This window comes from Archocentrus centrarchus, chromosome 8 (assembly GCF_007364275.1).
Source record: "Archocentrus centrarchus isolate MPI-CPG fArcCen1 chromosome 8, fArcCen1, whole genome shotgun sequence".
NCBI classification, from domain to species: Eukaryota; Metazoa; Chordata; class Actinopteri; order Cichliformes; family Cichlidae; genus Archocentrus; species Archocentrus centrarchus.
In genome coordinates this window covers 18,841,455-18,858,299 of record NC_044353.1, presented here as the reverse complement: position 1 = coordinate 18,858,299, position 16,845 = coordinate 18,841,455, and the positions used below count along the sequence as shown (strand labels likewise).

Sequence of the window (16,845 nt, the reverse complement as noted above, 5' to 3'; positions counted from 1 at the left end):
CCATACTAGCTGTGCTACTGAGGTTTTGGTAACGAGGGTTTTTACATCAGGTCTGATCTCTGCATCTGCGTCAGGGTTGATGAGAGTAAAACTATCACAATGTGATGGCTCTATGTCATGTTGTGCCAAAAAAGAAAGACCACTAAACCAGTTTGTGGAAGCTAATGTGGAAGCTGCAATTGGTCTAGTGGCTATGTCTGCCGGATTGTCACTAGTGGATATGTGAAACCACTGTGTTGGATGTGTGGTCTTCCTGATTCTAATCACTCGGTTAGCCACGTAAGTGTAGAATCTCTTTGTGTTGTTATGTATGTAACCAAGGACGATTTTGCTATCTGTGAAAAATCTGATAGTGTTTACTTCAATGTCCATCTCATCTTTAATGAGTTCGTACATCTCCACAGCTAAAACTGCTGCACATAACTCCAATCTAGGAACAGTATGAGCTGGTTGGGGGGCTACTTTGGACTTGCCCATGATGAACCCTGTGTGCAACTGACCTTTGCTATCTAGAGCTCTTAGATAGGCTACTGCTCCTATGGCCATGGTTGAGGCATCTGAAAATATGCACAATTCTTTCTTCACAGCAGCGGCCTGAGAGAACGGTAGGTAAGCCCTTGGTATTTGTAGCTGCTCAAGATCTTTCAGTGAATTTCTCCATTTATTCCATCCATCTTCTCTTTCTGCGGGAAGTGGTTCATCCCAATCCTTCTGCTCTGTGGATAGGTCACGAAGAAGAGCTTTTCCCTGCATTGTGATGGGTGAAACAAAACCTAGTGGGTCATATAAACTGTTAACGATGGCCAAGACACCTCTCCTAGTGAATGGCTTTTGCTCAGTGGTTACATGAAAAGTAAAACAGTCACTTTTAAGATTCCACAGCACCCCCAAGCTCCTTTGCAGGGGTATGTTGTCCAGCTTCAAATCCAGGTCTTTTAGATCCTTGGCTCTTGCAACAGCAGGGAATGCTTCCACTACCTTGTGGTCATTACAAGCTATTTTGTGTAGCTTTATATTTGACTGAGCCAGCATGTTTTGTGCATTCGTGAGTATCTCAACAGCTTCTTCTCCTGTTGCTGTGGATGCAAGGCCGTCATCAACATAAAAATGTCTCATTATGAATTGCTTTGCCTCATGTCCATACTCTTCTTCTCCCTCGACTGCAGCACGCCTCATACAGTAAATAGCCACAGCTGGGGACGGACTGTTCCCAAAGACATGAACCTTCATTCTGTAGTCACAAATGCCTTTGCTAGTATCATTATTCTCATACCAAAGGAATCTCAAATAATCCCTATGATCTTCTCTCACTTCAAAACAATAAAACATTTGTTGCACATCAGCTGAAAATGCTACAGGCTCTTTTCTAAAACGCATAAGGACACCTAGTAAAGTGTTGTTTAGGTCGGGTCCACTTAATAAGACTTTGTTAAGGGACAGTCCTTCGAACTCTGCACTTGAGTCAAAAACTACTCTCAGTTGGTCAGGTTTTTGTGGGTGGTACACACCAAAGGATGGTAAGTACCAGTGTTCTTTGTCTGAGTCCAAAGGTGGAGCGACCTCTGCGTGGTCATTGTCCAGCATGTTTTGGATAAACTCTGTGTATTGTCTTTTCATCCTGGGGTTCCTGTCCAGTGTTTTTCTGAGGGACTGGAGGCGTTTGAGTGCTTGCTCTCTGTTACTTGGAAGCTCTGGTCTAGGAGAGCGGAACGGCAAAGGTGCCACCCAGCTATTCCTCTCATTTTGATACACTTCCTTTTCCATAATGTCAATAAAGTTTTTATCCTCTGCTGACAGTGCTGGTTTGTCATCATCTTTTGTCCTATTAAACACTGTTTCTCCCAGCTGAATGTTATTCATGTTTTCACTGTCCTTTTGGGGGGCAGGTATGGTGTTAAGCTGGTAGTTGCAACCACTTGACTGTTTGATTTGAAACATGTTAGGGCATGGGCAGAGGTAAGAAGCACGTCCATTCTGAAGAACATGTGTTTTGAGCACATTCACATTAAGCGGTTTATGCGTCTTCCCCATGCAAGCTTCCCCAACTATAACCCAGCCTAAGTCTAATCGCTGTGCATAGGGTGCACCATATGGCCCATTGATTCTCGCTCTGACTTTATGGACTTGTATAATGTCTCTCCCCAAGAGCAAAAGAATAGGTACTCGTTTTTCCACAGGTGGCACTTTCTCAGCTATCTTCTGTAAGTGTGGGAACTTCATAGCAACTTGTGGAGATGGAATCTCTCTTCTGTCATCCGGAATCATGTCACACTCAATCAGGTTTGGGAGTGGGAGCTTTACTCTACCATCTATTGACTCAATCATAAAGTTTAATGCTGTTCTGCCAACGTTATCTGACAGTCCTGAGCATGTCCTGAGCTTGTAAGTGTCTGAGTGTGTCTTAATCTTAAAAAGCTCAAAAAACTGAGACTTAGCTAGTGACTTGTTACTTTGTTCGTCAAGCACTGCGTACATCTTCCTTGCCTGTTCTCTTTTCCCATCTGGATAGACCAATACAGGACTTATTTTTGAACATGAATATGGGATGTCTACATCGCCACACACTTCTGTGCATTTAGAAACGACTGAGACGCTTTCACTAGTTTGCCTCTCCCCGCCATTCTCTTTCTCAGCTTCAGAGCTTTCAGCTGGTGCAAGAGGTGGACCTGGATGTAGCGCTGCTAAATGTCTGTCGCTGCCACAGTCCATACACTTTATTTGCACACTGCAGTCCCTTGCTAGATGCTGAGTAGAGCCACAGCATTTAAAACAGATTCTGTTCTCTTTTAAAAAGGACTTGCGCTCATCTATGGGTTTCGCTCTGAAACTTTTGCACTTCTTAAGTGGATGAGGTTTCTTATGTATAGGACAAAGCTTATCAGGGCTTTCTATAGGTTTACTGTAACTAGTTTGAGCTGAACTGGTATCTGTTTTGTGTACACTAATCACTTGCCTGTTGTTGCCTTTGAAGCTTTTCTCTTTTTTGATGCTTGCGTTGGCAGGAGGTGTGATGACAAAACTTGGGTCATTTTTTATTTTGGCTTGTTGTCTTACAAACCCCGAAAAGACACTGAAAGGGGGAAAGGTAACTTTGTGTTCTTCTTTGTACTTTGCCCCTGTTGCAATCCATTTTTCCTGTAGTCCATAGGGCAACTTCTCCACGATGGGATTGACTCCACGAGCCGTGTCCAAATATGAGAGGCCTGGTAGGTATCCTCCATCTTTTGCACATTCAATTTCCTGCAGAATGTCACCCAGCTCTCTTAACTTTGCGTTCTCTCTGTTGTTGAGTTTGGGAAACTGTTCAGTCTTTTTTAACAGTGCATTTTCCACTACTTCAGGAGAACCATAACACTCCTCGAGTCTTTGCCACACAAGCTCCAGTGCTGCAGTTGGATTAAAGACGTGGACTGAGCGGATTCTCTGTGCCTGCTGACCAGACTCAGCTCCAAGCCATTTGACTATTAAATCTAGCTCTTCTTGGGCTGTAACATGCAAGTCTTTAATAGCATTTTGAAATGATGCCTTCCAAGTCCAGTAGTTCTTTGGCTGGTCGTCAAACTGCAAAAGTCCTGTACTTAACATTTCCCTCCGTGTGAGGTACTTCGCAATCTCCTGTACACCCTGTGTCTCTATAGCTGCTTGAGGAGTGCCAAATGGATACAGTTTGGGTGGACTCAGTCTTTCTCTGTGTTGTGCTAGGTGCTCCACTTTAACCTTATTCTCTTCTGCACTGTGTGAGCTGTGATAATCTATTTCTGCATTCATGGCCTTTTCACATTGTTCACGTGCAGCCTTGTGACAGGCGAGAGGATCTACTTGCAATGTGAATCCTTCAACACAAATATCTGAGTGTTTTTGTACATACTCTGCAGTACGCTGTTCCGGGCTGGTGGATGGTCCCACTAATGGATAGTCCTGTTCAATTTTTGAGAGTCCCTCCTCCTCTTCATAAACTGCAACTTCTGCTTCTGCAGTCGCAACAGCCTTCTGAGAACTCAAAATATGCAAATTAGCCTCAAGTTCAGTTTTCTGCTTCATTATGGCTGCCTCCTTTTCCGAATAAGCCAGTTGTGCACGTGCAGCCTCCACTTTTGCTCGTGCTTTTAATGCTGCAGAACTTGTCGATGAACGTTTGGATGAATGTGAGCGTGCAGACTTACAGCGTGTGTCTGTGTTGCTTGCATTGTCCTTGTTCTCCATGTTCTCTGCTTTACCTGACTGTAGACTCATGGTTGCTGCGCTATATATCTCCTTGTGGTTGTTGCCTGCTGCGCTGATGTTCTTTTACTGTGCTGTCCTCGCTTTTGAGTTTCCTGTTTTCACCAGCTAGACAGCCAGATAACGATGCTCCAATAAAGAAACTTCTCTTTCCGTTTTCTTTGTTGCTTTATTGAAGAATGGCCTCTGACCATTGTCCACTTTCGACCATCGTAAAAGAACAGATCTTGTCCAAAACAACAACGTTTCACGATTGATATTAGCCTAATTCACGAACATTCGGCATTACATTCCGCCATCTTGAATCTGTCTACTTCCTGTATTTTTGTAACCACAAACAATGCTACAAAACAACCACTGGAGGGAGTTCTAGGGCAATTTTACAAAAACTGCACACGGTGTAACTTATAACTTACAAAAGCCAGAACATACTTGTTGCCCTAAACATTAAATTGTTGTTGTGTCATGCATTTTATATTGTTTGATTCATTTATGACATTGTTTTTTTGACTCCTCCTGCTATCACATAGTGTTCAACTGACTGTGGGCTGTCCGCTGCAGGGGTTCGGCTCGCCTTTCTGCACAAACGAAACTGAGCATACTAAAGTGTTTGGAGCACAGCCTGGAAACGCCATTACAGAGCAGGCTTGAATCTCAAGCAGCTCTTCTTTCTTTGTACGCCTGCAGGGACTGTTTTCCGTCTGTGTTTCTCCAAGGTAAGATAATCGCTTTCCACCTTTTGTAGATTTAATGGTTTTTGCCTTAGTTGTAATATGAACTCACGTCTTCTCCTGTATAACAATCTCCACAGGGAGTTTGAAGTGATCCTCTTAATGTACTACAATATGATTATAATATATTTAACTAGTTTGGTGTGACTTCCTATTGTGTAGCCTTGTTATGGGGAAGAAAAGGTGGAATTTTCTTGAAGACGTTTCACGTCTCATCCAAAAAGCTTCTTCAGTTCTCAAACCAAAAGGTGAAGAGAACTGAAGTGGGGGTGTCGTTCGTAATCTTGCAATGAATCCAGATGAAACCAGTGTGTCCTTTGATGTGGTTTCTGATAGGTTCAGATCATTTTATAAAACATGGAACAAAGCACGCAACTCTTATTTTTACTTGCAGCAAGGGGAAACCGTCCTCTGAGCTCCCTCCGAACAAAGAGGAAAAGATCTCCGAGGGACAGCAGTTTTATTTCACTCGCTCACATGATTAAATCACGTATGTTTACACTTGTGTGTGTGTGTGTGTGTGTGTGTCCATCAAGATAAAAGGAACAATATGGCAGGCCGTTTTAACATAAAATCAGTTTGACTATCCGTAATTACATTTCAGATATCCAAAACTGCATTTTGACTATCCAGAATGGTAATTTAAGATATCCGCAATTACATTCTGACTAGTAAGAACAATAATTCAAGATATCTTCAATTACATTTTGACGAGTCAAAATTCCTTTCAAGATATCTCAAATGACGTTACTGGATTCGTCATTTGACGGGTCACACATCCGTAATTACAATTTAAGATATCTCAAACGTAATTATGACTAGTCGAAATTACGTTTTAGATATCTGAATTTAACAATTGCATGAAGGCCCCCTTGTGCTGTACTGAGCTGTCCAAACAATTGCCTGTGTAGAATTTCAGGTGGCTGCAATGCCGCTGGCTGTTATGGACAAAATTGTAATAAAATGCAACAATATAGAAAGAGCTCCTCAGTATGGGATATGCGGAGAGCGCGAGAATCGTGTACTTAAAGACTGCTTCAGAAATATGCACAGAATCTCTGATTTTTTGGCAGGCCGTTTTAACAAACTGTCTCATAAACACTCCGCCAAAATGCTCCGTAATTCAAGATATCTCAAACGTCATTCTGACTAGTCAGAATGTTAATTTAATCTTAAATAGAAAAGCCGTCTAATTCAAGATATCTGTAATTCATTTTGAGATATTTTAAAAGGCATTTTGACTAGTCAAAATTACAGTTCTAGATATCTCTAATTTAGTTTTGCCGAGTCATTATTTGCTTTCAAGATATCTAGAATTTAATATGCACTAGTCAAAACTATTTATCGCCTATCTAAAAATACATTTAAGATATCTTGAAATATGGTGTCATTTAAGATATCTTTAATTAGAATTATGACTAGTCAGAATAAAAAACAAGATATCTTGAATTAACTTTATGACTAGTCATAATTTAATTGTAGATATCTGAAATGTGAGTTTCAGATAGTAATTCATTCAAGATATCTTGAATTGAAGCCGCCATACAAATGAATGGTAAATCTGACGTCATTTCAACTAGTCAGAATGTAATTAGAGATATCTCAAATAGGTATTTTGTCTAGTCAAAATACAATTAGAGATATCTCAATTTACTAATACGTCTAGTCATAAATCAATTTCAGATATCTGGAATGCAAGTGTGGTGAATCGGATTTTATGTTAAAACGGCCTGCCATAGGAACAACAATATAACATAAAACAAATCATCAACTTATAAAAACAGAAGCTATGATAATTCATAGCAACCAAAATAAAGTTACATACAACAATTCCAACAGTTTCACTTTTCACTTGCATGCCCACAACTGAGTCAGTGGAGACCATCAGAAAACAACTACAGGAAGACAACTGTTTACAAAACAGAACCAGCTTTACCCCAGATCAGATTTGCACACTGTTAGACCTCTGCCTTACCACAACATATCTGAAATACAACAATGGATTCTACAGACAGAAGCATGGATGTACCATGGGCTCCCCAGTGTCACCCATTGTAGCTAACCTTTACATGGAGGAAGTGCTAAAGCTCTTGGTTTCCTCCATCTTGCACTGGGGCTGTCTGCAGCTGAGTGTGAAGTGTTTGGGATCAGAATTAACACCTCCAAGTCTGCAGCCATGGTTCTTGGTTGGAAAAGGGTGGAGTGCCCACTCCTGAGTCAGGAATGAGTTGCTGCCCCAAGTGGAGGAGTTTCTTGAGGTCTTGTTCATTAGTGAGGTGAGAGGAGCCATTGAAAGGAGCCAGTTAAGATGGTTCGGAAACCTGACCAGGATGCCTCCTGAGGTATGTCAGGCATGTTCTAACAGGAGGAGGCCCTGGGGTAAACCTAGGACACTCTAGAGATTATGTCTCTGGGCTGCCTGCTTGTGTTTTTTTATTTCAGTTATTTTGTATTAGGGTCAAAATTATTGGTTTCATCATATAAATGTAACACAAGTGATGTTTACTTGAAATTACTGAAAACTAAAGCTGCAAGTTCTATTAAAGACAAGTGCAGATTTTTGCTTGACAGAATACACAAATTAACTGTAACTTTGCAAACAATATAACATGTTTTCTTTAGATGACAATTATATAATAATGCTTTGAGATGAAATATGTCACTTTGTCACCGATTCTGTTCATAATTTTATGGACAGAATTTCTAGGCGTAGCCAGGTGGCAGACGGCTTCTTTCTTGGTGGCCTCAGAGTCTCATCTCTGCTCTTTGTAGATGATGCGGTCCTGTTGGCTTCATCAGGTGGTGGCCTCCAGCTCACAGTGGAACGGTTCACAGCCGAGTGTGAAGCGGCCAGCATGATAATCAGCAGCTCTAAGTCTGAGGCCTCCCTCCAGATGAGCTGGAGGGACCCCTGCTTAGGCTCCTGCCCCCGCGACCCGGCCCCGGATAAGCGGAAGAGAACGGATGGATGAAATATTTTTTGTTATTTTGCTCTTATGATTGCTTCTTACAGTAAATTATTCATAGGGAGCCCAGTGCTATAAGAATGGTGTGGCCCCTTTAAGAGAGAGAGAGCGAGACTGGGCAGGGTGACGTGTGCGGGAGGGCAGCCAAGAGCCAGAGTGAACAAGCGGGGAGTTCAGATGCTAGGAGAAAAGTGTGATAAAGGTGCACTTTGTACAGTGTTGTGTGACTATAAAATAAAGCCCGCAGCTCTAACAAACAGCGGTGTTCTGTTTGCTGCTTCCACTGCCAGAAAAGGGAGTTAACCCCAAGGAACTCGGCCCTGGAGAAAAGGAAATCTGCCCTGTGCTCTCTGACCATGGTCTGAGAGCTGTGCACAGAAAAGGTTAACACCAGGGAGCCCCGTTGGTAGTCCATGTGTGTAAAATATGTTGGTTGGATGAAGGTTAACATGCAACTACTCACACAGCTGGAGTTAATCTAATTTTAGTATACAATAGTGTCTGGTAACAGATTACACAAACAGCACTGTCTTGAGTTGCTTTTTCTAGTGTTCTGCTTCAGATCCTGTATTAAGCAGCTATATTCTTGAATAATTTTTTTGTGTAATTCTGAATGTAAGATTTTACAGTGTTTTGCATGTGATTCAGGAGACTGGCTCTTGGTACAATAACTGTACCAGGAAATAAAAAGAGTAGTCCAGTTTGAATGTTTCACAATAAAATTAGACAACATAAATGACCCAGCAAAATAAAAGATTTAATGTGATGGTGTCTTTTTTTTTTGCAGATGGAAGGTGATAGGTAAAAACTAATGCTGATAAGGTAACAGAAGGAAAAAGGAAATCATGGGTGAGTGAAGGTTTTTTATTATGAGATCTTTTTTTTGCATATATTGTACCTTCTGGTCTCATGGAGACTAGCTGTATTTTAATATGTTTTGTTCTGATTCTAAAGTGGTAAAACATTCCATGTTGGCTTTATCAACAATATATAATAAGGATACACACACACAGACACAAAAAAATACTAGAAAATCCTAGTTATTAGCTAAATCCTAACTATGGTGGCTGCTGTTGGACAAATATGTTAGGGGCTCGACAACACGGGGAGCAACGTTGCTCCCTCTCCATTCATTTCTTATGGAACTTGTGCGATGAGGTGACAATCGCTTCGCACAAGTTCCATAAGGAATGAATGGAGAGGGAGCGGCGTCGTTCCCCGTGTGTCGAGCCCCTTAGACAGCCAAGAGATCACAAACATTACATTTAGAATGAACTCCGTAACGGACATGGCAGCTCTTGTGTTTCTACTACTGTCTGTATATAAAGAAAAAATTTATTGTACACACTTTGTAACATATATGAATAATAATCAATAAGTCTGGCGGCCGTTCATTGGTAGTAAGCATACCCAGATAGCAAACTGACTCTGGACTGGATCCTCCCTGGAGTCTTTTGCTGCATGGGTAGGCTGTCAGTCCACTGTTACTTCAGCTGTCAATATGGTGGGTGAGAAGCATATTGACAGATCTATTTATTCAGGAGGAGGCTGTAAAACTTTTCTAGGCTCTAGCCACATGCTGCTTGATTATGGAAAAAGAAAAAAAAAAATAAATCAATCACAATTATTTTGGTATACTGCATTTTTTGCACTTAAAGAGAAGTCAATCCCTTGAAATATTGTGCAGTTCTACAATCTCTTAAAATACTAAATTGAAAATAAAATATAGAATATAAAATTGCAATATAAATACATTATAAATTAAACAATAAATAAATAGAAAGGTAATGTCAGTTATCATGACTAATAATAAGAAACAGGACCAAAACATTTAGACCAAATACATTTGGTCACATTTCTGTGACTGCCACAACAAAGTGACAGATCCTGTACATGTTTTCAAAAGGTTTAGCATTAACATTGGTAGGGACGTAAGTTAAATCGGTTTCTGGGGCTTTTGGTGACGGATCAGCGTGCGGTGCGGTGCCAGTACACCTACGGAGAGAATACTGGTAGGGTCATTTCAGGTAAACAGGTTTTTTGTGAAGGAAGACACCCGAAACACTTTAAAAAAGTAAAATAATATATTAAAGGATCAGAAAAATTTGCTGATGTTTGTAAGCCCTTATATTGATGCTATAATTATTATTCCCTATATTGAGAGGATTATTGTTATTCTCTCACTAATAAATTCAAAAAGCACATCAGGTTACGCCAAAAACAAAACAAAAACAAAAAACGTCAGGTTATGCCATAGGTTACTGAATTGAATTCAGGGGTGGGTTCCGGTTATGGCTTAATCCCCGCAAAGACCCAATGCAGAAGCAAGAGTATAGTTGCAGAGCGTAGCGTGACATCATTTTAATAATCTTTTTTGTTGTTGAATACATTGTGATCTTTGGAGCCAAAAATCAAAATTCAATTAATTGCACAGCCCAACGCCAATTTCCATCTCTCTTTAAGAAAAACAATTTTAATAGAGTAAGGAAGTTTAAACTCAGAAGCAAAATGGAATTTGAATAAATTCTCACAAATGTCTCATACTATGTGTGTTTAACTCATGCTTTTGTGTATAATCAGATCTTACTTTTTTTGTCCTCTCACAGCTGACATACCTCAGCAATCACCCAATGTTTCTGAGTGGACTGAATCTCAAGTAAGCACCTGGCTGAGATCGATTGCAGTGAAGGAACAGTACATAGAAAAGCTCTTTGAAGAAGAAGTAGATGGACAAATCTTACTTGAACTGAATGAAGACTTTTTAAAAACAAAAATCTGCATGAAGTTAGGGCCTGCTCATTTGATTATTCAGAAAAGAGATGAGCTTATCAACTCCCAGCAAAAATGTCAAAAGAAGAAAAAAACTACCAAAAAAGCAGTTCAGTGTCTTCCAGCAGCAAGTGAAGGCATTCCAGCACAAACTGCAGAGAGAGATCAGGATGTCTTTGAGGGGAGACAAACAGCTCAGGAACAATGCGTGTGGACCTCAAAGGAAGACTGCAAACCACGGCCATTCGATCAGGAAGGGATTGATTTCTTATATGTAAAACACAGAATCCTGCAGCCTGAATCAGGTGCTTTCAATCTGATTTCACCATGCCACGAATTCAAGTCATTGGCTGTAGCTACTACATTGGATCGCACAAGACTCCAAGCTAAATTTGCCAAAGAGGTTCTTAAATTTGCAACCGGTTGTATGAATGTCAGATCGAATGGTACAATACACTTTGGTGTGATGGACAGCAAGGAGGATGCAGGATATGTGCACGGTGAGATAATTGGTGTTCCTGTAACAGACAAGGATATTTACGTTGATGCTTTGGATTACATTGAAAAGAGTTTCTCCTCTGACAACGAGCACGTACGCCAGTGTGTGCGACCACCAAGGTTCATTGAGGTTATGGATCAACAAGGGACAGAAAAGAAGTATGTGATAGAGACTGACATTGTGCCATCAATACGTATTGTTAAGGGCAAAGTGTATGCAGTCCGTCTACCAAACTTCAAAGAAGCAACCAACAAAGTGGAGTTTGAGAAAGAGATGTTTTTGCGAAGAGTGGGTTCAAAAACGGAGCCAGTGAGTGACAAAGACCTAAGTGACTTTTATCAGAGAGTCAAAGATCGTGATGCTCAGAGAGAAGAAGCAGAAAAAAATCAGTTCCTCTTTGCTCCAGAGATGTGTCAAGACCTCGGACGTAAACTCACCATGTTGATGACAAGTGGTAAGAAATTCATTGAAAAGGAAAAATGGTTCATACTGGTCACAAACAAATTCAAGCCTGATGACCTTTCCAGTATCGACTGGCTGCTTAACATGAACATATTCTGCGTGTTTGACTTTGACCCGGACTCAAAGATATCAGGTCTTTGCAGTAGATACCTCCAACATCGTGCTGCAAACATGCATTTTCTGCAAAGCTACAGAATACCTGCTGGCACAAGCATCAGAGAATTCACAAGCTACCTGTATTTGTTCGACCAAACTAGTTGGATCTTTTGCAATGGTCGCACTGACTTCAAAGGAAATGAAACTCCATGTGACGAAATGACGTGGATCAGGACAAAAATGACTTTCCTGCGAGAGTCTGTGTCTTTGATCTGTAAGCAGGTCTTGCCAAAAGGCACATTCCAGGTCATATTTCTGTTAGCATCACCAGTTGAGAAACCACTCTTGCACACCTTCAATGAGTTTTTCACAGACATGGAAGGTCATGAAGACATCATCTGCATCTGTGAATCAGAGGAAAACTTCCATAAGTGGCAAAGCTTTGCAGAGGGTTCATGTGGGAAAGAAGCTGTAAACAATTCCAGTGTTGTTGGGATGAAAATGAGTCACATTAATGCAACTCTGCAACATGTACAACCCGTGAAAGTGTGTGCCATCAAACATTTGCCAGTCTTTGTGAAAGGGACGTGTCTTCTTGAAACACATGTTGAGGAAAAGATGTACTCACTGGAAATTCTGACAGTCAATCATTGTGATGAAACAAGCAAAGACTTCATCAATGAGGAGAAAGAAAACATTGAAAAGCAGTTCTACCGTGGTGGGAGAGTGACTTGGTTGAATTTCTGGCTTGCTCAGAACAAATTTGTTGAGGAGGTCATTGAAAGAGATGCTTATCATGATGCTTCCAAGCTTCTCAATGATGCCTTGAAATACAATGCAGACCAAACTCCAGTGAATATCATAAACATCTACCATCACCCGGGAAGTGGCGGAAGCACTGTGGCAAGACAAGTGCTGTGGAACAACAGAAAAAGTGTAAGGTGTGCAGTTGTGAAGCCTTCATACTCAGTTGCTGTTGTTGCCCAACATGCAGTTGACCTAAGAGAATATGAAGAAAAGGATGCACAGAGGTGTCTTCCAGTGCTGCTCCTCATTGAAGACACAGACAAAGAATATCTAGATGATCTCAGAAACGAACTAGAGGTTGCAGTTAACGTTAAACAAATCCAGTGTGGCACTCTATGTTTCATTTTGCTCAGCTGCAGACGTTCCCATGATCCAGAGAAAAAATGCAAGGAGTCTCCTTTACAGAATGTGTCTGTCACCCATAAACTGTCTGATCAGGAGAAGAGAAAACTTGCTGGAAAACGACAGGCACTCGAGGAACGATATGAGCCTAACTTCATTCTGACATTTGTTCTGATGAGCGAAGGATTCAGTGAGGATTATGTTCATCAGTTTGTGAAACATCTGCTCCAAGACATTGACCATCGCTCTGTTGTCACTCGACTCATTCACTATGTAGCATTGCTGAACACATATGTTCAAAACTCTTTCATCTCTCAGTCCCACTGTGAAGCTCTGCTTGCCTTAAGGATTCACTTGGAGAGGTTTCGCCAAAACGAGTTTGAGAGATCCCTCAGTGATCAAGCTAAACTAGTCTTCTTGCACCTTCGAGATGACAAGACGCACATTGAATCAATCAGAATCATCCACCCACTTGTTGCAAAAGAAATTCTTCAGCAACTTCTGGGACCCCAACAGACCCAAAGCAGTTTGGCAATGGATTTGCTCCGTGAGGATGTGCTCTTTGAGCATAGATTTGGCAGGGATGAGTATCACACATTTTTGAGACAACTTTTCATCCGGCGCTCCAGAATAAGCAAAGGAGACAAATATGACAGCCGTTTCTCTCCTTTCATTGAACATGTGTGTGGAAATGAGAAAAGCCCAGACAAAGCAATTGAGTTGCTCACAGAAGCATTCCAGCGTTTCCATAATGATCCATTCTTTGCACAACAACTTGCTCGTCTTCATTATACTTATGAAAAGTTTGAAGAGGCCAAACACTGGGCAGAGACAGCAGCTAAACAACTGCCCAACAACTCCTACATACTTGACACAAAGGGGCAGGTTTATAGGAAATGGTTCCAAGCAAAATGTAAAGCAATTGAAAACATACCAAAGACCCCCCAAAATACAGCAGATGCTGTGGAAACCGCCCTGAAAGCCCTCGAGTGTTTTCATGAATGTGAGAGAGCAGCTGATGCTGAGATGGAAAATGTTAACAGTTCAGGGTTTTTTGGTGAAGTTGAGGTCGGGTGCAGCCTGCTCAAACTGATCTCTTCGCTGCACGTGTTTGCAGACAAATCCAATGGCCATGCAGAATGTATGAAGTACCTGTTAACAGACTACATCCCCGAGGAAGTTGAAGATGCTTGGGAACCTTTACATGACCGTTTGAAAAAACTTCACAAGGCAATGCAAGATGCCTTGGAATGGATTTCAGAGGACCTGAGTTACTTCCAGACAGACATTGGTGCAGATGAAGAAGAGACATCTGAAAGCCCTGAGGAGAAGATAAGCCATCCACTGACATGGCTGGCAAAAAAATCCTCTGAATATGGAAAGTACTTCAGCGAAGCGTATTGTACTGCAATCCTAAAGCAGGGGAAAGCAAACCCATCTAATCTTACTCCTTTCCAAAAACGCATGGTCATCTATCATCTTGGTGGTGGCAACATAACATCAATTCTGTCCAAGCTAATTGATCAGAGGGATGCAGTAAAACTTCTAGAGCGCATCCTCTCTCTCTACCCTAGCAAGCCATTAGATGCAAAATTTGGTCAAAAGGACATTGTCAATTACATAGCGGCCCACATTTCTCTGAACTGCCTGTCACCACAAAATCAAAAAGTGGCTCCTCTGAGAGCTCTACAAGCACTTTGTCGCCAGTTCCCATCTGATAAAAGGAAATGTTTGCCAAGTGCACTGTTTTTGCTTACCTTGCTATTCTGGCCAGAGGATGATGACACAGAGCATGAGAAAGAAACCAAATATGAAATTGTGCAATCAGCTGTTGAACACCTGGAAAAAGGCTACTGGACCAAGATGAAAGACATTCCTCAGCGGAAGAGAAGGCTCTACACCCATTTTTTTCTGGGCAGTGCACATGGGTTGGACAAGTTTGTCCATAAGAAAAAGTTTGAAAGATTCACCAAGTGGTTCTCAGTCTCTGAGAAACGCATGAAATGGTTTAGTGGTGAGGCGTGGAAGATCACAGAGATTGCCACAATGCTGAAACGTGTTTCTGGGTGGACTGAAGATCGTGTGGTGTACCTTGAAGGTCCTAAGAAAAAGAAATTCAATATCCTGCCTCTTTATGTACCTTCAGTGCCTCATAGTAATGAAAACATCACCTTCTACCTGGGATTCACCTTCAGAGGCCCTGTTGCCTGCAACATCCTTGTGAAAAAATAGTGTGAACAATGGCTGTCAACTTTCTGATAAGACTTTAATGATCCCACGATGGGGAAATTTGCGCATTACAACAGCTCAAATACAAGATAAGCACCTTGAAAAAAAAAAAAAAAAAATTACAAATGTAATTTCAAATCAAGCAAGCCTTATGTTATTGTGTCACTACGGCAATACCTGCCATACTTGTAAAAGTCTAAAATAATTAAGTGATATGATTATATTTGTATAAAAGGTACTCAAAAATATACCTAAAGTGTCAAATAAATAAGTGATAAAAGTGATTAACCACAGTTTTTGTTTATATATGAAGCTATGCCATCTGGCCATATTCTTTATGCATCAATTGCTTATCAAGCTTATGTGGGTATCTCTGCCTTAGTCCATCAGTATTTAAAAGTAGTAACGTTTCGGGCTGGAATGCCCTTCTTCAGACTCCACCCACATTCCAGCCCGAAACGTTACTACTTTTAAATACTGATGGATTAAAATTTCTCAAGGAGCTTTTTGGTGTGCGGACCTTCTCCTTTTTCATTGAGTTTTGCTTGGATCCAGCACCCAGGTTAATTTTTTGGATGTGCGTGTATCTCTTTTATTAAGTATCTCTGTCTTAGTCCCATTTTTACCTTGTACTCCTACTCTCTGTATTTTGTGTATAAGTATGATTTCAAATCACACAAGCCTTATATTAGTTTAGTGTATTTTGTGTACATTTCTACTGTTAATCAAACTTGAAAAGTACTGATTTTACATCCAGTTTACATCCAGATAGACTACTGTTCACACTTGACCTCAAAATGTATATAAATCTATAGTGACCATGTGTATATGTATATGCTATCCGCTGGTTCATATTTGGCATTTTTATATTAAACAAAAACACTAAAAGGAGTGTGGGGCTGAATGTATGACTTGATTTCAGTGTGACCATTCAGAACCTCATCCTGAACATGTTATCTGTAATGCACAGTTGTATCAAAAGCTTGTTACACAAATTTTTAGTATTTTCCAAGACAATTGAGGTACAGCATAATTATGTGTTAACTGTTTAGAAATGTGTTTCATGATAATTGTATCAGAATAATATATTGGGAACTAAAAGGCAATGCTATGTACAGCCCCAATGGAATGGATGTATTGATATGCATGGAAAATATTTGAGAAAATGGTTGTATAGACATGAACTTTACTCAAATATTTCAAAAACCTATTCTTGAAATAAAACTCATGAAATCAAAGAAAATTGGTGTGCATCTTTTTATTTTAAGAAATTGTGAATTTGAAGGAACTTAGCAGGGAAAAACTTTTGAATTTGAAATATATCTTTTGTGACACCAGTCCTGGAATTTTTCTGACACGCCTCGTATTTCAAAAAGAGCAGTGTTTCAATATTTATTTAATATTTAATATAGCAACATGGGCAGTAGTTCCTTGACATAATTTGATATATTCTGAGATGTCAGAACATAACTTACATAGAGATAATGGGTGATCTGCTAATATATATAATGTAATGTATAATGTAAAAGGGCTACACAATCCGGTCAAAAAGAAGAAAATATTGAATCAATTAAGACAAATTAACTGTCATAGCATTTCTGCAAGAAACCCATTTATCAGACAGAACATGAAAAATAAAAAAAAATAAAAATCTTGGGCAGACAAGGCTTTTTACTCATCAAAGAAGGGCATTGCCACACTTGTGCACAAGCAGACAAACTTC

At 40.4% G+C, this 16,845-nt stretch overlaps 1 protein-coding gene across 1 annotated transcript; it reads left to right on the top strand.

Annotated features, from left to right (window-relative positions):
• The first annotated feature begins 4,640 nt into the window (after positions 1–4,640).
• On the top strand, positions 4,641–16,335 carry samd9l (sterile alpha motif domain containing 9 like). Its single transcript, XM_030735925.1, has 4 exons — positions 4,641–4,937; positions 5,347–5,442; positions 8,706–8,767; positions 10,525–16,335. Exons 3-4 carry the CDS (start codon positions 8,764–8,766, stop codon positions 15,123–15,125), a joined length of 4,605 nt encoding a protein of 1,534 aa, XP_030591785.1. The 5' UTR covers positions 4,641–4,937; positions 5,347–5,442; positions 8,706–8,763; the 3' UTR covers positions 15,126–16,335.
• Positions 16,336–16,845: the final 510 nt, after the last annotated feature.